Source organism: Populus euphratica, unplaced genomic scaffold, assembly GCF_000495115.2.
Source record: "Populus euphratica unplaced genomic scaffold, PopEup_1.0 scaffold1481.1, whole genome shotgun sequence".
NCBI lineage: Eukaryota > Viridiplantae > Streptophyta > Magnoliopsida > Malpighiales > Salicaceae > Populus > Populus euphratica.
In genome coordinates this window covers 9,532-29,504 of record NW_011501329.1, presented here as the reverse complement: position 1 = coordinate 29,504, position 19,973 = coordinate 9,532, and the positions used below count along the sequence as shown (strand labels likewise).

Sequence of the window (19,973 nt, the reverse complement as noted above, 5' to 3'; positions counted from 1 at the left end):
ATACTTGTGCTATGAAAGGAACTTGATTTGTTGTTAACATAAGTTATAATCATGAATGCCTGACAACATTTACAAGTATTAGCATTATTCAAATAAGATAATTATTGTAATCATGTTAACTATTTATAATTTAATTAGAACTTTCTTTGTGTATAATTTCCAATTGAGTAATAAAAAAGAGTTTATATTATACTTATTTGAAATACCATTAGTAGTTCCTATAACCTTAACATTTGTTTTTATCATTGTTTAATTCTCACATTAATCTTATAATTTCAAAGTCTTCTTTAACCTCTTCTTCTTCTTTATCTTATTATTGTTGTTGTTGTTGTTGTTTATAATTTATATAGCTAACCTCCCTATGGTTCGACCCCAATCTTATCGGGATATTTATTACGTCGACACTCTTACACTTGAAAGAAGACATCAATCTTTTAGTCATATCAGTGTCGAAACTCTCAAAGACCATGAACACTATAAATATGGTGAGACACCTCAAATATTTATGTTTTCGCTTGTTAAAGGGTTATTATAATTGTTTATATAGAAAAAACTAGAAAACCCTAATAATATTGAATAAGAGAAATAAATTAGAAGATACATTTCCTTTAAATAGGAAAAAAAAACTAGAAAAACATCATAATAAAGAATAGAAAAAAACTTTTTTTTTTAAAAAAAAGCTTTTATATCAATCTTTCTAGTTTGAAAGGAACTCATTCTTGAGTTTAGTATTAAGTTGAAAATTATCCTTCATTAAGAGCATTATTTTTATGAGCAAGCTACCCCATTATGGGTTTATAACACCTTTGTATGAGACACCTTATCATATGTCCTCACCACAATATTTTGTGTGAGTCACCTCGTGTCCCACCACCATGATTTTAAACAGCAACAATTTACATAGATGAAAATAAAATACTAAATCTTGGATGTCTTTTTCACGAGGAAAACATCTTTATCTCCTCTTACACAAGCACATTTTGTTATGCAACCTTTTAAAAATATTATTATTCTACAACGCACAACAAAACAAAAACTAAAACAGATGGTATTTTTATTGTGCATCACTTTACAAAACACTATTCATTACAATAATGTTTTTTTGGCTTTTTTTTTTAATTTTATCTTTTAACATTTGGTTTATTAAAAATTGAGCTTCATAATTTATTACAGTTTGCATTTTATTTGATTACTCAAGTCTCATGACTTGTTTTGCAGATTTAATAAATTAACTTAGTTGTCTTGGGTTTTTTTCTTTTTAAATTGATTTTTTTATTTTTTTTTAAATTTCATCCTTTAATAATAAATTGATTAGGAGTTAGGCTTCATGATTTATTTTTTATTAGGTTATCTCGATTTTATGACTTAGATAACAGGTTTTGATAGTTAACTTGGATCATTTTATTATATCTTTTTTATGTGACTTTTTTAATTTTATTTTTCAGTAATGGATTGATTAATAATTGTACTTCATAATTTATTTTAATTTACTTTACATGGGGTTATAATAGTCTTATGATCTGAATAAGAGGTTTGGCATGATAAACAAAGTTTTTTTTTTTTTTTAGTTTTCTTTATATTAGATTACCTTGGCTTCTTGAACCGAATCATGGGTTTGACAGATTAATCCTGGTTGACTATGATTATTTTTCATTATTTTTTTCAATTTTATCTTTCAATATTGGGTTGATTAGAAATCAAGCTTCGTAATTTATTTTGATTTTCTTTTTTATGGAGTTATTATGGTCTAATGACTTAGGTTGTGGATTTGACAAATTAATCCAAATTGTTTTTTGTCCCTTTTTTAATTGATATATATTTTTTAAAATTTTATCTTTCCATATTATATTGATTGAAAATTAAGGTTTATAATTTAGCACGTTAATCTAAGTTGACTCTAGTTAATCTAATATATTGTTATCTTAATATTTAAAACAAAAGTATATCATCTTGAATTTTTTTAATCAAATTATGTTTTTACTAGTCGTTTAAGTTACCTTTGAATTTATTAAGTTAATTAGATAACATTACGTCAACCCACGTATGATTTTAATTTTTTTTATTGGAATAAATATTAACAATGCTTGAATATTTCTTTGACATTAAAAAAACTACAGCAACCCATAAATAACGAAAACCAACAATCTAGTAACCACCAAGAATTATTTTTTTTCAAACTATATTTGTTTTGCAGCATACACAAAGCAAAATAACTATTAAGAATTGTTAGTATTTAATATGAATTTAATATGAATTGATGAGGACATGAGTCTTCTTGTTAGTATTTAATATGAATTTAATATGAATTGATGAGGACATGAGTGAAGACACACGAGTAAAAAAATATAAAAATTTATCAAATGCCAAAATTCTCTGATTTTAATATCATCATAACTAAATGGAAATATTTAAAATATTTAATTTCTATTTTTCTATGTCTCCTCTTACTGAAATACTATTACAGTAGAAAAACTAGAAAACACTTATATTATCAAGTATTTAAAATATACTAATTTTTTTTCTTTCAATAAAAAAAAATACTAGAAAAATATCACTAAAAAATAGAATTTAAAATTTTTTTTTTATCTATTTTTCTAAAAAATCCCCATGTATAAAAAAAATCTATCAATTTTAGTGTTTTTTTATATAATTATAATGTAATATAATTATAATAAGCTAAGAGATACAATAATAGTTCCAATTAATTTAATCAGCCATTGAAACTTATTCTTATAAAATTTACTAGTATATTGCCATGCTAAAAAAATATTAAGAATATAAAAAATATTTTAATAATATTATTAAACTTAATTAAATGGATTAATTTTTAAATTTATACTCAACTCTTTGCTAGACTTAAGCGCCTAATCCTAACAATCATGTTGGACTCATGTGCTTTTATTTTTGAAAATATAAGAATTTACTTATAATTATTCTAAAAACATATTTATTTTATATTTGCATCTCTATCTTTTTAATTAAATATATTTTTATCTTTTTTATATTTTTTCTTCTATTTTGGGATATTAATCACACACATCCCTAAAATTCCTTATTTTTTTTTATTAATCTCTAATTTTAGTGAAGAAATCATCTATAAAATTATACAAATTAAAATGGTCAAAATGACAATAAGTTTTTTACAAATATAATATTTTCTTTTCCTATTACATAATATATCAATTCAAAAATTCAAAAGTTTTATCTTATGATCGTATATATCAATTTTTTTGTATATACTAATAGTTATAATGTAGAATAAACTCTTATTGTAATAAACTTTAACAATTAGATTATGCAATATCTCAAATTTTAAAAAAACATGAACCATTTAAAAAACTATCTGACACTTGGATGAAACATAAAATTAATATTTTTATTCAGAATGCATATAAAAAAAGAAGTTCATATTTGAATACTCGAAATAAATCACTTACAACTCAACATTCTTTTTTTCCATTCTTTCTTCTTTATAAATAACAAATTTATAAAATAAATTGCACAAACAAAAAAGAATTTACAATTAAGTTCAACTATATATAAATGAAAAATTCTACTTATAAAATAAATTACACAAACAAAAAAGAGTTTACAATTAAGTTCAACTGTATATGAATGAAAAATTCTATTTGAATGAGGCCATGTTTGTTTTTGCAGTCCAATAATATTTTTGAAAAATTTTAAATTTTTTGACTTAGATGCGGGTCTAGCAAACTATATTAAATCTAAGGTACGTGAGATTGGAAAACATGTTTGATTTTACAATAAATAAAAATAATAATTATGCACTTTAATTTTTACGAGAGAGAAAAAAAAGAAAAAATATAAACAATTAGTCATTAATGGCAATCCAACCATTATCTGTCTTCATGTATCACATCATGTGGAAGAGGACACGATTGTGTATCCAGTTAGATATGCAGAAAACTAGATTTGCCCATTAAAAAGTATCATATGCATCTCTTTAATAGCGCGACACTACCTACTTGTTAGGACATGAGAAATATACACTTGTAATTTTTTAATTTAAAAATAATAAATATATTGTGAAATACTAAAACACCTTATGGTCCCTTTAATTATACAAAAGATTTATAAAAAAATACTAAAATACCCACTAAAAACAAAGTTTCCTTTTTAAAATTTTTTAAGCTAAAAGCATTATTGTATTTAAAAATTAAAAAAACCTAAATATTTTTGTGGAAAAGACCTAAAAAATATTTATCTACTTATAAAAAAATAAAAAATAAAAAATAAAAAATAAAAAATAAAAAATAAAACTATAATTACAATTTATAATAAAAAATTTATTGATGTACAATGATTTATTTTTCCGAACATTTAACTTTTGTTATAATTTTAAAAACAGCAGCGCATAAATATTTCGAGCCCACCGAAAAACTTAGATGCGCGGCACACGCGCGCGCCGGCAGAATTGTGCGTGTGGTTCTCAAGTTTAATTTATTTTCTTTTCTCACGTGCTAGTTTAGGGCCTAATTTGCCCTCATCTGCTCGCAGCTGCCTATCCCCAATCCACGCATCTCCCTCCTCTCTCCTTATTCCTGTAACCCTAGCCCTAATGCGAACTTTCTGTTATTTCATTTAGAAACCACGAAATTCTTCACACTGCAACTATAGTGTAATGCGTAGTTGTGCAGGTACATCGAAAATCGAGACTGCTCCAGTTTTCGAATTTGACAATGGAGGATTTGACAGAGACAGAGATTGGGAGCTCTGTCGAATCGTTTCAAAAGTTTTTGGATTCGCAGAGAGAGCTTTTTCACAACCAAATCGATCATCTTCAAAGAATTGTTGTTACTCAATGCAAACTCACCGGCGTCAATCCTCTTTCTCAAGAAATGGTGTGTCTTTTTCCTAATTTCTTTATAAATCATAATTTTTATGGCTTTCCCCCTTGTTATAACCTTTTTTTTTTTTTTAATCTTTTGAAATCATACGCAGGCTGCTGGCGCTCTGTCGATAAAAATTGGTGAGTTTTTTGGGGGCTTCTACCTTACCTTTTTATGAATATACTGTATCGATATGATTCTATTTGTCTTGATAATGATTAAAAGTCTTGTAAAATGGACTGCTGTCGGTCACTACTAACACTGTATGTCGATTCGGCAGGAAAAAGACCCAGAGATTTGATAAACCCTAAGGCTGTCAAGTATATGCAAGAAGTTTTCTCTATCAAAGATGCAATTAGTAAGAAGGAATCACGTGAGATTAGTGCTCAATTCGGTGCTACAGTTACGCAGGTGATTTTCCTTTCTTTATGCTTAAGTCTGGCTTGGGACAAAATTCATGCATTGACTTTCACCATTGCTCTGCATGTATTTACACGAATTTGGAGACATATGCCTTCATTTATATTGATTACTTTTTTGCAATTTTTTCTTGTTTTGATCCAAATTTATTTTTAGCGTCTGGATGTGTATATGTTATTGCTCATGACATGGTGTTGCATCGGCTATAGGTTCGAGATTTTTTTGCAAGCCAGCGAATGAGAGTGAGGAAACTGGTTCGGTTGTCAAGGGAGAAGGCTATTAGAGTTAATGCACACAAAGGACCTCAAGGACCTCAAGATGGGGTCCCAACAACATCTGATGCTTTGATGCCTGTTGATTTGGTTCCCTTGAACTCTGTTGCCCCAAATCCAGTTCCCATGAATTCTGTTAGCCCCAATCCAGCTTCCTTAAATGCTGTTATCCCCAATCCATTTTACTTGAACTCTGTTGCCCCCAATCCTGTTCCCTTAAACTTTGCTAGCCCCAGCTCAGCTCCCTTAAACTTTGCTAGCCCCACTTCATCACCCTTAAACTCTGCTAGCCCAAATCCCGTTCCCTTAATTTCTGTTAGCCCTAATCCAGTTCCCTTAAACCCTGCAAGCCTGAACCCAGTTCCCTTAGACTCTGCTGCCCAGGATCCTGTTCCCTTAAACGCTGTTGGTCCTTCCAGGGTTGATGAAGTACCCTCTTGCTCAACACAGGATGATGTGTTGCCTGGTTTAGATGAATTAGATAAACATTTTGCTGAGAAGATTTTTGATTTGTTGCGGAAAGAAGAAACATTTTCTGGGCAGGTGAAGCTCATGGAATGGATCTTGCAAATACAGACTCCAGCTGTTCTAAATTGGTACTTTGCAACCTGCTATATGTATCTAACAAGATGTGATTTTTTCTCCATTTGCATTTAATCTTTTCCATGCATGTTCCCAGGTTTCTTGTTAAAGGTGGTGTCATGATTTTGGCAACATGGTTAAGTCAAGCAGCTGCTGAAGAACAAACAAGTGTTCTTCTTGTCACCTTGAAGGTAATTGTAAATTTTTATCACTTTCCCTGCAATTTTCTTACCTCATAAACATGCTTAGGATTGCATCTATGGTGTATGCAGGTATTCTGTCATTTACCCCTACATAAAGCTCCTCCTGAACACATGTCAGCTGTACTTCACAGTGTCAATGGACTGCGGTTTTACAGGACTCCAGGTGTACTTTTGTTCAGAGAGTTATGATGTGCCTTTTGATCTTCCTATATTATGCTTCTTGTTCTCTCATTCTTACATATTACATCAGATGTCAGTTTCTAATTACTAATTGATAAATGAACTCCATGGGCTATTTATAATGTTTGTAACTGTTCTTATTGCTCGGGTAGGATAGTTTCTGGTTTTTTTTTCTTTCTCATTATGGATAACAAAGGTCATACCAGTTTGTTATGATTACATATAAAGATATTGTCAACATTCTGGTGCTTTTATTTTTTGTAAACCAATTTGATCACAGACTGCTTCTGTGCTTATCAGACAAATAAGCAAGATGGATGAATTAGCAGTTGTGCTTCCTTTCTTTGTGTATTGTTCGGTATTGACACCATTCTGGCCAGTGTTGCCAAGAGGCGCCGAGGCACTTGCCTAGGCGCTCCATGCAAGGTGAGGCCCCGGCGCCTTTATTAGCCTCATACGTTGGATTTCAATGAGTTACTGCCTAGGCTAGCGCCTTGTGAGTGGGTGCAAGGCGCTAAGGCTAATGCTTGCTTGAAGTTCCTTTTCTGCTGGGTTTTTCTTTTTTTTAATGATATATGTTTTGACCTATTTGTCCATCTTTTTAATTTACCACAAGAAACAACTTAGGGGTATTTTTGTAAAAAACAAAGATTAGGGTAAAAAATTAAAATAAATCATTAAAGTCGGAGACAAACAGACAATTAAGAACACTTAGAAGAGAAACACCAGCCACACTTTCTTTTTTCAACAGTGGGAGTCGGAGAACAACACATCTGTACAGGTAATACTTTATTTTTTTTCTAAACAAGTGCAGTATGGTTTGAGAGATGAGGATTTCGATTATAATCATGAAATGGAGGGTATGGAGGATTCAAGTGAAGGAGAGGAAAGAATGGATGAAGATGTTTTTGAAGATAAATGAATAGTGATGATGATATGTAATTTTGCTTTTTAATCTATTTGGCTACTTGCTACTTTAAATTATCTTATTTTGTTTTAAGGGTGAAAAATGTAACTTTATATGACCATGTTATGGTATTTTATATTTTCTTTTGATTTTCTAATGATCTAATCTTAAATGGGAAGATATATATTTGTTTTTTATATAATATAATATAATATAATATAATATTTATAGCATATTGCCTTGAGTTTTGTATTGTTTGATATGAGATACATCTGTGTGCTTCCTTTCTTTATGTGCCTTGTGATAATTTTGAACCTTATTTATCTGATTTGAAGATCAGACATATCAAACAGGGCCAGGGTTTTGTTATCAAAATGGAGCAAGCTGTTTGCAAAAAGTCAAGCAATCAAAAAACCCAACGGCATAAAGTCGTCTACAGATGCACAGGACATGATTTTGAAGCAGAGGTAAGTTCATGTGATTACCTCCTATACTTGCAAGATTTGTTTAGTCAAATCTCATCTTTTGGCTCTAATTTTGTGCAGCATTGATGAAATTATGGGCAATGAATCATGGCAGTGTGATATTGGTAATCCTGTAAGTTTTATGCACAATCAGTTGCTGCTCAAAAGTTGACTGATGTTATAGGACTTCTCTAATAGCTTTTATTCTGAACAGGATGGTGTTCTTGCTCTCTCATCCGAAAGCTCTGAAAATATCAGGTATTGATATGTTTTTTTTTTAGAAAGCTCTGAAAATATCAGGTATTGATATATATATATTTTTTTTTTAACTTGTTATTGGTGTTTGTTGGGGGCCTTTAGCCTAAATTTCTTTGTTTTTAGGAAAATTGAGTCTTCGCAAGCATTGAAGCTGTTGCCTGCATCAACAGATGATTTGAGCAGGAAGCACATTCTAGGCACATCTTCATCCCGTATCCTCAGAATTTTTTTTTTTAAGTGGTGCATTACAATTTCTCTGGCATTTGAAGGAAAATTGATTGACTTATCTTTTCCTTGGTTAACTGATGAAGCTCTTGCTTACATCATCATATAGTTTCATCCATCTCTTAGTGCATGCTTGTTTTACACACAGTAAACTGGTCACTGCATTATTAAATGAAAAGTCCAAAATTCTTACCATTTTATCTATGATATAAACAATGGCCTGGGACATACCTTGTCAAAGTATTCACCATTAGGTTAAATATATTTTCCTGACAGTCTTAGGGTTTAAAAGCTTAGCTTAGGAAACTTGTATGGCAAGAACTGATACATGCTCTACTCTTTTCACCCATGCTAGCTGTTACAGTGATTATAATGGTGAGGGCAGCCCTAAACCACTGACTTGTATTAGCTTTTAGTTGATATTGATCTACTGTGTTTTATTATTGGTTTCCCCCAGAGCTGGCACATGGAGTAAGAGAGGAATTTGATTATGCATTTGCTTGTACAGGATTGGTTGTTCTTCTGGATTTGTCCTTTTCTTTACCAGGAAAAGAGTCCAAATCAACTGAAGCGATTGATGATCTTTAAGCTTTTTTATAATGTTTCCGTTGTAATATTTACATGATACAATGCAGCAAGGAAATCATTTGATGCTACATGGGCAAGTCAGTTCAGTTACCTGGACAAGCTTATCTGGTTGCCTTTTGTAGACATGTAATTGGTAAAACCACCTTTTTGCTCCTATGCTTGTAGCAAATGGTTTTCTTACCCCTGCATTTCAAATTTGGTTGATTGACACCAAAATTGACAAAATGTTGGTCAATTTGTCCCAATCAATAAATGAATTGCCTTCTTTTGAAAACTACAGCAGCCTCAACACCAGGATCTTTGTTGTCTGGCCAGTTTCAGGGTCATTTGGTGGTGGAAATGGTGGCGAGCTAGAAGTGAACATCATCAACATGTAGGAGGGATTTTTTCAAAACATTTGATTGAGTACTTCAATTTTTTAAATGTGCAATTTTCTTCTGTTGTAACAGCCTATTTAACTGCAATTATTGATTTCAGCCAATTGACCAACATTTTATCGAGTTTGGTGTCAATCAACCAAATTTTAATGCAGGTGGCAAAATCATGTTATAGTCTAGCTGATTATAAAAACGAAATTAATCAGTTCCTTAGTGATGCTGGCGATGATTTCAAGTTAATTATCTTGCTATATGTTTGGTGAAATCTCACACAAAAGTTATATTGCTTTGGAATATGCGGAAATTCTCACATAATCTCCGTACTTTTTAAGTAATGAATGAGCAACATTAATCTGACTGACAATCTCAAAATATTTGAATTTCTTGTAGCTATTAATTGATAGATTTTGCTTATTATCAAATTTAAGGTATAAGTATGGCAGTAAATTGTCATTTGTTCAATTATCTTTGCAGTTCTTATGTGAACAAATCAACTAAAATGTATATTTGAAGTTTTTGTTCTTATATCTGTGGTCCATGGGTTTCTTGCCAGCTTCTTGTCAGTTTCATGATGGAAAACCCCTTCAGCAACCCATTTGGGGGCATAACCTTCAGAAATTGTTGGTTGTGTTAATGGTTTATGTGGAATCCTGGTTGAATGGTTGATAAAGTCGTGATTTTTGCTTAGTCATTTTGACTGATCAATTTTACCTCATCCCAGATATATTGCTTGAAGTGCAAGAGCACTTTTGATTGTTGTTCTATTTGTTTTACCTTTTGTTTGTCAAAGATTGGTCTCAGATGTATTCATTTATCAAGCTTCTCTGTTTTTCGTTTTCAGCTGGCGCCTAAAAATTAAAAGCTCCTAAGGGATTTTATTTTCTTGGAATTGGAAATAATTCATCCTCTTGAATGACAGAAGCACCTCAATGATAAATGTGCTTTTGTAGTTTTCTTGTTTCTTTGTTTGGATGAACTCTTTTAGGTACGTCCCTTAGCTAGTAACAGATACAAGAGAACGTAGAAAAGTTCAGCTTGTTGAACAGCCAGGCCAGAAAACAGCTGGCAGAAGCCTTCAGGCGACCAAAGCTGCTTCTGTTAATCAAGGTCGCCCGATGTCTGCTGATGATATCCAAAAACCAAAAATGCGTGCTTTATTCATGCAGAACAAGCATGGGAAAACAGGTTCCTCATCCAATGGAAGCACTGGTGTGAAAAATGGAGGGCGTAATAAGCCTTCAAGTATGACCACCAGTCTGTGTCCAGTTTCTAAAATTCATATCCGGCCGAAGATTGAGGAATACAAGAAACTTGTGACACCTCCCCCCCAAGTTTCTAGTAAGGTTGAGGGTTTCCTTGATCTAAAGAAAGAAATCAATTCAAAGGAACCCATGGGGGGAGTTTCCAGTAAAGTCCAGATCCCATGGCAGACTCCTCCAGGTACATGTGCTTTTGGTTTTTCTTTCTTGGTTGCTTTGATGTTCGATTAGTAATATCAGCGCAGGTGAGTCGATGCTTTATGGATAAAGCAAGGCAACTTTTTAAACTGTTATCTGAATCTTAATAGTGTGCAATCAAGAATTCCAGGATCATTTTGTGTGTATTGTATGTAGTTATAGATGAGATACAGACACATTTAAAATATTTGTTGTTTAATAGTTTTGGATATATGTTAATATTCAATTTCTAGTTTGACACTTTCCATTTAATTGTTCATCCCTTGATTCCCTGCCATGTCATCACAATTATTTTGGTTTTTGGATTGACCTTGTAATACAGCAAGTGGATAGCCTTTACAAATACAACATGTGTCAATGTGTATTGTAGATGCTAACTAGTTTGTTGATAAAGACTATTTTCTGTAGTTGTGGGGACGTGGATTCAAAAACTTGTTTCATGCTGTTAATGTTCTCAAGTACTTTTCACCAGGAAAGAGAGTAGTACCTGAACTGTTAATGTCTTGTGTGAAAATTCAGCATAAGATCAGAACAATACAAGTTACTTTATAAAGTGAAGTTTATGCTTACCAGGTTTTATAGCATTGGTGGGTAACAAGTGACAATGGCATCTTAACTGGACGCAGATGCTATGAACATGAAAGTTATCTATCTTATTACATAGGCACATTGATTTTTAATTCTTTCTCAATTATGGTATCCATGTACAATATGGTATCAAATCATGTCAATTGCTTCAAACCTGAAACTCCTGAATATGGTTGCTGGATTGCATTGGTGAGGACATGAAATTTAAAGGTGAAAATGATGTACTTGTGGTGTTTTTGGTTTCCTCACGAGTTTTCTATACAACCGTAAGTATTGTTCCTTATCTTGGAATTGAGCACTTATCAAGCACTATATCATGAGTGAAAAGGGGTTTGCAGCTTATCATTTTTTGGACTGGGGACTGTATATTGTCAGCATGGGGTCCAAAGAACTTGTTGCTGTACTCCAAGCAGGGAGGTTCTTGTTTCAAATTTGTAAATATATTAAACACTGCATAGAGAATCAGTTTTATGTAAGTGGATAATCAGCTTAGGCACTATTTGGACTTTGGCTAGACAGGATCCAGGACTTTCACAACAGGGTTCTTTGCAAATTGGGTGGCTGAGCTCCGTCACTTCTTGTGTCTTTTTTATTCCTCTGAAAACCAAACTGCTATCTTCAACTTCTCATGGGTTGTCCAAGATTATTTGATTTTGTTCAGGCTTTTCTCTTGTGCTGCTGCTTTCCTGTGGTATTTCTTATTAGCTCAATGCACATTCTATGGTTTTTTCAGCCTTTTATGCACTTCTCTTTTCTGCAGAAATAAAACTCAGCGTTCTCTGGAGAGTGGGAACTGGTGAAAATAGCAAAGAAGTTGATGTTCAGAAAAACAGAAACCGTAGGGAGATAGAAACCATCTATCAGACAGTCCAGCAGATACCATCTAATCCAAAGGAACCATGGGACCTTGAGATGGATTATGACGACTCATTGACCCCAGAGATTCCAATTGAACAGCCACCTGATGCTGATGTTGCAGAAACACAGGTTTCCCATACTGAACATGTAAATACAGTAGTTGCATCTGCACCTTCCCTGTCTCAGGTTGGTGGAGGGAGTGCAACTGAACCAGATCTTGAGTTGCTTGCTGTACTGTTAAAAAATCCAGAATTGGTTTTTGCATTGACTTCTGGCCAAGCTGGCAATTTATCAAGTGAAGAAACTGTGAAGCTGCTTGATATGATTAAGACAGGAGGGGCTGTTCTGGCAGGTTTAAATGGGCTTGGTGGGAAAGTGGAGGAGAAGGTTGAAGTCTCACTTCCATCGCCAACTCCTTCAAGCAACAATCCTGGAACGGTGCGTGACTTAGGCCAATATTGCAAATTTTTTTGCGTATCATTAAACTGTCGTCAACTTCCTATGGGTAGAGCTATTTGCTCTCTTGCAATTTAGTAAATCTAAATTCACAGGGAAGCATAAATTAAAATCTGAAATGGACAAAGCTCAACTTGCAATGGAAATAAAATAAAGGTCAAAATGAACTTGGGCAATTAGAGGTGTGACCAGTTGTGGAACTTGGGATTTGACCATGGGAATTGCTTGGATGTTTTCAGCAGTGTAGAAATTGGTTTTGCAGTTCTTGAACTCCTCATCTATTAGAGTTGCTATCAATGGCTGGAAAATATGGTTGAAGCATTTTTCTGCCATTGTTCATCCACTGATTATCCTATCTCCCTTTAGCTGGGAATGATGGATTGATGTGTCCCATGCTGTGAAAATTGTGCTCGACTTAAAATGTAGTGGCCCCCTCGCAGGTGTTGTCATAGGAAAAAAAAAAGTAAATAAAAATGGTATATAATTGTTTTCAGAATTCATTATATATATATATATATATATATATATATATATGATATGTGCTAATAAACACTCTCTTTGGTAACTTTGTAAAATATGCAGAGTGGATGGAGATCAGAATTTGCCAAGAATCCATTTTCCCAGCAGGCTTCAATGGGGAACAGAGTTGTATACAGTGATCCTGGAGTCCCCACCAGTGTCCCCTTAGCGGAAAAGCATACTAGCTTGGTGCAGCATCAAAATCAGGCCACTAGTATCAGAATACCGCAGCAGCAAGCTAGCATTCCATTACTATCCCAGCATGTTTCGGCAGTGATGAACCCTTTCTCATTGCCTCAGACAAGTTCCATAGTACCTGAAAACCGACAACCTTCAATAGTTCTCCCAGCAAACCAGAGTTACCCCTCAAATTCTTCAATGTTACAGACACCATCCTCAGAAATGGTTTCAACCATGAAAATTCTACCTGTTAACACCCCTCCCTTGCTAAACCTTTCAGCTGCAATGAACAACATAAAATCAACTACATCCGTTTCTTTCACATCAAATCCACAAGAGACACGGCTAGTTCCTTTTCCACCATCAACATCCACCATACCAACACAGTTACAGTCACAACCTGCCCAGATAAACGAACCTCCGATTGTATACTCCACACGGCCGCATACTGGCGATGTAGGTCCAGTGGCTGATTCCCGGAGAGTTAGGCAGGGTTTAGTCTCAAACTCCCCTTCCCAAGTTAATCAAACAAACTATGTTTCATCATTTGGAGGGCCTGTGCAGCCATCGTTGAGGTCAGGTCCTCCTTGGGAAAGAAATGAATATGTGGGTGATGCGGGTGATGAGGGTTATGAGTCTTGGAGTCCGGAGAATAGGCGTTATGAATCACAAGAGTACATGCCAGGGAGAAACTATTCAGGACCCAGATCCAGAATGAATTCAGGATGGGATTATATGCCTAATAATAATAATAATAGGTCCAGGCAACGGAATTCTTCTGGGCATGGGGACCGTAACTGGAATGGAAACAGAAGATGGCACTGATTGACTTGGAAGCTTCTTTCATAATATGGCCTGGCTTGGGCTGATCCATTGCTTAGAGTGAAAGTAATGACAGGGATTTACACGCTATAGGGTGTGGTTGTGACGAGGAGAATTCTAACAGCGAATGCAAATGTTTAGATACTCGGGATTCGATACTAAATTTTGACTGAAAGCATCTAATACTAGGACGAAGTTGCAGCTCTTGCTTTCTTCGAGATGATACTCTTGAGCATCTAGTGTCTAAAAAACTTGAGAAAAGAGATGCCTCTGCGTCATTGGGACGTGGTCTTGGTAAAGTAACTAGAATCTCCCTTTTTTATTTTATTTTATTTTATTGTATTCATTTTTCGATTTCAAGAATTTAAACAAGGATGATTTCAAAAAGATGAGTGGAAATTAAAATGCCATCCATGAGTTTGACCAATATGGACGTTTTTGTTTCGAAAAGGAAATCCTTAAGATTAGTAGACTGTCGGAGGAGGGAAAGATGGTTCCAATCGCATTGACGATGAAGTTGCAAGATGGCATGGAATTATTACAGGCTATGCACCAGCATCACTCAGGTTCAAGCTTTGGTAGCTGCAGTGCAGTGGCACCAAACAACGCGGGACACAGAATTTGAAGAGACGTCGCATAATCCGTGATTCAATGAAGTCAAAGAATATTAATCATTATTATTGTTAAAAAAATAAAAACCACCATCGAATGAGTGAAATCACAATTTAGTCATTAACATGTTACACCAATATCAATTGAATATAAAATATATTTTTTCATCAATTCGGCCTCGAACTTAATTAATACAAACCATGGGAAATATACTTCGGTGTCAAAATTTATCCTTGAAGGAGCATGTGTAGAAATGGGTTGGCACTTAAGAAGGGGTTTCTGCTTAAGCCTCTCTTTGAGATTTCAGTGTAAATAGAGAGAGAGGTTGGTTATTTGTTTAAAATTAATTTTTAATTTTTATATTGTTTTAATTTGTTAGTGTTAAAAATAAATTTTAAAAAATAAAAAATATTATTTTAATATATTTCTGATAAAAAAATATTTTAAAAAGTTATCACTTTTCAATGCACTTTAAATGTGATTCAATTACAATGTTTGGAATTCTTGAATTAAATTTAATTTAAAGATTCTAATAAAATTTGACATTTGGAATTAAGTGTTAAGAATTGAATTTTAAATGAAATTTAATCTCTAAAAAAATTATAAAAATAAAATCCAATCTTTAAAAAAATTATAAAAATAAATTAGAGGTGAGCTCTTGTCATTTAGAATTTAGAAAAGGAGAAATTTAATGTTCAAATTAGCTTTTCTAAAACATTTATTTATTATGAAACTTTTAAAGAAATAGATGAAAGAAATTATAATAATATAAAAATTAAATTAAATATCATTAAAAAATACAGCAATTGAATTCAAATCAATTAAATTTAATTACATTAAGAAAAAATGGGTTCCAACGACTAGTTAAGGCAAGAAAATCTAGCGAATATCAGCATCAAAATAATAATAGGTGCTGACCACAATAATATTTCTTCTCTCTTGCTCTCTTTCTTTTCCTGCCATGCCAAGTGCCCTCTAGAAGAAGAAGAAGAAGAGGAAGAGGAGGAATCGGAATCATATTCCTATCTCTTTGCCTATCCATATCCCTATCCCTAGCTCCTTCTCCATCCTTCATTTTTATTTTGGCCTTTGAATTTCCTTCCTTCCAAAAAACATAAAATAATGGGATTCAAATTCTACAAAAGGTTTAGTAATTCAATCTTGTTGTACAAATCATCCCATTTTATCTCTTCAGGACGCCATACGAGTGCTACTAGCAGTGCCTGTGCCAGCTTCCTACTCCAACCACCCTTCAATTCTCACTACCAAGTTAATAATAACAATAGGTATAACAACCCTCCTCCTTTCATAATCCACAGAAGGTGGCATTTTGGCCATTCTCATGCCCATCACTCTGACCACCACCACCGACCCTCTCCTGGTGAGCAAAGCGAAAGTATATTCCGTTTGGGACTCGCTGCCGATATCGGCTTGGCGGCTGGAAAGGCTTTCACTGGCTATTTATCTGGTAGCACTGCCATCATCGCCGACGCTGCTCATTCTGTCTCTGACGTGGTGCTTAGTGGGATTGCGTTGTGGTCTTTCAAAGCTGGGATGGCTCCTAAAGATAAAGAACACCCTTATGGTCACTTTTTTTAATCTGTACCTAAGCTCTACTCACACTCTCTCTCTCTCTTTTGGTTTAGGTTTTAGGCTGTAATCATGTAATTTGTTGAAAAACGATTATTAATGTCTTTTAATCCTAGCAAATCTATGCAGTAATGTCCAAATTAGTAAAACATATTTGGCTGTTTTAACTTGTCTTAGGTTGGGATTTCTTTTGCATCTGTCCTTGTGAAAACATTGATATTTTAGAGGAAGCAGAGAATAATCTAAATTTTGTTTTCCCTCTTAAACATCCAGAAAGACCTGCGCTTGTCTATCGATAAATCATCCTGGGATTGATTTTTAATTGATCCGGGTTGGTTCATTCAATCGCTTCATGATGATATATGCACATAATAAAGTTTGTTTTGCCCGTCTTGTATTGAGCACCGTTTTTGTTCTATAGAACCTTAGCTTCAAATGTGTCTTGGATACCCTTAGTAACAGCTAAATTTGATGTGCCGTATTTATTTTTGGTTCCTGAGTTTTTTTTTTTCTTCGCATAAGGTGTACAATAATCTTTTAGATTCATTGTGCATAGGGGCCTGTTTCTTGGTTTCATAATTGGTTTTCCTTCCTCTCAGGGCATGGCAAGTTTGAAACTCTTGGAGCCCTTGGGATATCTTGCATGCTTTTAGCAACTGCTGGTGGTATTGCGTGGCATGCATTAGATCTTTTACTTGTACAGTTCATTTCCTCTTGTTTCTCATCTTCATTAGCACCGACCATGAAGCTTGCCCACATTTTGGAATAAAATTACTCTACCTGCTTCACATAAACTTCATAAAGGATTTTGAATAAAAAATTGTAGAAATCAACCTTTTTCGTGTGCAGGGGTTGCTGACTGCAGTGCCTGAGGTAGCAAACCATCCATTGACCCATGAACATGTGCATAATCATCTTCAAGGTGGGCATCATCATGGGGTTGACATGGATCATCCCATCCTTGCTTTGAGTATGACAATTGTATCAATTTCTGTTAAAGAAGGGTAAGATATGTTGCATTATTTCTGGACAATCCTCTTTTGTTTCCTCTTTAGGAAGAGGTGGTTGCTTCTCTTTCACTTGCCTGTTTAATAGCCTTGAAATTATTCATTTGGCAGATATACCACGGTCTATTCAGATAATAATAACTTTATGTTGATGGACATATCCTTGAAGTCTTTTCTTTTGCAATGGTTGTGCTGTCATTGTGTGATGATGGTTTTTGAAGTGCAACTTTGGTTAATAAATCTCATTTGAAACATGTAGCCTGTTTTGCTAAATATTTCTATATACACACACCCGTGTCCATGGCTTGTAAAGGCAAAAACAACTAGGAGGTTTCTGTATTCTGTCTATATATGTATCTATGATCCTTACATCCCACTCTACATCCTTTATTTCTTGTGCATAAGATAACACTCTAACCACGTTCTGGCTTGTCTATTTCCTGTCTATAACATCTTTTCCAGCTTCCTTTTCTATTGAAATCTATGATCTTGGCTCATTTATCTTTGTGTCACCTCATGTTTTTTTTTCCTGCAGGCTCTTCTGGATAACAAAACGAGCTGGGGAAAGGCAAGGAAGTGGACTAATGAAAGCAAATGCTTGGCATCATCGTGCAGATGCCATTTCATCTGTTGTTGCTCTTATTGGTGTTGGTAAGAAGGTTTTGTTCATGTAGCTGGCATTCAGTATGGTTTGGTCTAAGTTGAACATGAAGCTAATTGTTCCAAGATATTTTAACTAAGCAGCATAATTTGTTTAAGACTTGCAGTGTATAGTTTAGAATTACTTCAACATAATGACAGTCTGTAGATTAATAATCAGTACATAATCCATTTAAAAATCTGAATTTGATTTAATGTCATGGAAGATTTGTCAAAAAACACATTATCAAGACCTCAATAAGTTTTGGATCTATAAGATTCCTAAAATTAAACTGATGTGAAAGCCGAAATCATGCTTGCAAGATGTGTTTCACTTAATTTATAAAAAAAATCTGTCTTATATACTAGGCAGCCAATTGTTATTTCAAAATTTCTTATTTTGGTGCCAACTGTTAAGTGTTTTTGAAATGTCAATGCTCGCGTGAATGATGAATAACACTTAGCCCTATTCTTTCTCATCATTCCTGCACAAAGTATTTTATGGTGCCTTTTCATAGCATATTATGACGTGAGGCTGTAACCTGGTTCATCCTATTGACTTGGGCAAAGTGCTGGCCTGCTTTTCTTCTATCTTTAGTTTCACTGAAGTGATTTATTAGTAAAACATAGGCAGATGTAAAAGCAAGACTTTGAACAGAGGACCTCCTGGTATCCTTGGCCAAATTTTAACCACTTGTGCTAACCCTTGGTACCATGGCCATTTCTATACGTCTTATAAAGCACAAGCCATATAGTGATATAGTCTGTTTCATCTTTGGAAAAACTGTTTTCCAATTCTTCTAATAGATAGGATTCGATACACTTTTAATCTTCTTGTTCTGTCCATTCATTTCTCCCAAGTGTTCTTAAATCACTGATGCTAGTTGACCATCAATTTATTCTTCATCACTTTAGGAGGGGCTATTCTTGGAGTAAAGTTCCTGGATCCTCTTGCTGGACTTGTTGTCTCGAGTATGATACTTAAAGCTGGACTTGAATCAGGGTACCAGAGGTATACCTCCAATTACTTTGACTTAATCTTTCACCTAGCATCAGATGCATTTTCTAGCGGCATGAATCTCCTTATCTGACATCATGTTATGGACAAATCATAGTGTTTTGGAATTGGTAGATGCTGCAATCCCAGAGGAAGATCTGTATCCTATAAAGCAAACAATACTACAAGTTCAGGGAGTCCAGGTAGGCATCGGGATTTTATTCCTATAAACCCTTTTCTTTTCAGAACTTCGATGGTCATTTGTTTGGTGTTCACTATTCACTTAATATTACCTATCATTTAGGCTCTTTTGGTTGCTGACATAGGTTCAGAATACTGAAAGTCGCTACTTAACAATAGTGGAAAATGCATAAGCTAATAGCTGTGAATTTCCCATGACAATGAAATTTCCTTTTAGTTTTGTCAGTTTGCAATTTTGTCCCATGTATTGAACCTAAAACTAATGGGACAGTTCAACTTTTTCAGCTCAACATCTTTGGTTGGCTGGCTTTGCATTAAATTTGATTCATAAACATAGAATAGTCAGATATGATGCTAACTGCTAATCAGTAAATGAATGTGGTTCTTCTGTACAACCATCTCCTTTGCCATGAGTCTGCTTGGAATGCCAGAGACATGGTGCCAGCTTTTGCAGCAAGAGACCTTGTAGTGCTTAACATACCTAAGAAAATTAATACAGCAGAAAATACTCTTTCAAGTTTTGCAGGTTGTCCATGAATTTTTGTTCATGCACATCCAAGTATGACTTTTAATAAGCTTACATGCTCGTTCTATCAAAACTCACACTATATAAAAATAATACACATTTGATCGCAAATATGATTACCAGTTAATAAAAAATTCCAAGGGAACTTTTTATTATTATTTGCTGGGACAGTTCGGGTGGGGGGGGGGGGGGGTT

At 33.9% G+C, this 19,973-nt stretch overlaps 2 protein-coding genes across 3 annotated transcripts in view; both read left to right on the top strand.

Annotated features, from left to right (window-relative positions):
* Window positions 1-4,497: 4,497 nt before the first annotated feature.
* LOC105117690 (homeobox protein LUMINIDEPENDENS-like) lies at window positions 4,498-14,633 on the top strand. Its single transcript, XM_011015436.1, has 13 exons — window positions 4,498-4,862; window positions 4,963-4,990; window positions 5,131-5,261; window positions 5,480-6,138; window positions 6,222-6,315; window positions 6,397-6,490; window positions 7,755-7,881; window positions 7,960-8,011; window positions 8,093-8,136; window positions 8,260-8,348; window positions 10,335-10,766; window positions 12,132-12,667; window positions 13,268-14,633. Exons 1-13 carry the CDS (start codon window positions 4,701-4,703, stop codon window positions 14,207-14,209), a joined length of 3,390 nt encoding a protein of 1,129 aa, XP_011013738.1. The 5' UTR covers window positions 4,498-4,700; the 3' UTR covers window positions 14,210-14,633.
* A 1,102-nt stretch (window positions 14,634-15,735) lies between these two features.
* The window catches only part of LOC105117689 (metal tolerance protein 2-like), a 6,206-nt gene continuing 1,968 nt past the window's right edge, over window positions 15,736-19,973 (top strand). For both annotated transcript variants that reach the window (XM_011015434.1, XM_011015435.1), the window contains exons 1-6: window positions 15,736-16,403; window positions 17,008-17,105; window positions 17,258-17,412; window positions 17,951-18,066; window positions 18,970-19,066; window positions 19,170-19,254. In XM_011015434.1, the coding sequence (XP_011013736.1) occupies window positions 15,941-16,403; window positions 17,008-17,105; window positions 17,258-17,412; window positions 17,951-18,066; window positions 18,970-19,066; window positions 19,170-19,254 (1,014 nt within the window). In that variant the 5' untranslated portion in view covers window positions 15,736-15,940. The remainder of the gene's footprint in view (window positions 16,404-17,007; window positions 17,106-17,257; window positions 17,413-17,950; window positions 18,067-18,969; window positions 19,067-19,169; window positions 19,255-19,973) is intronic.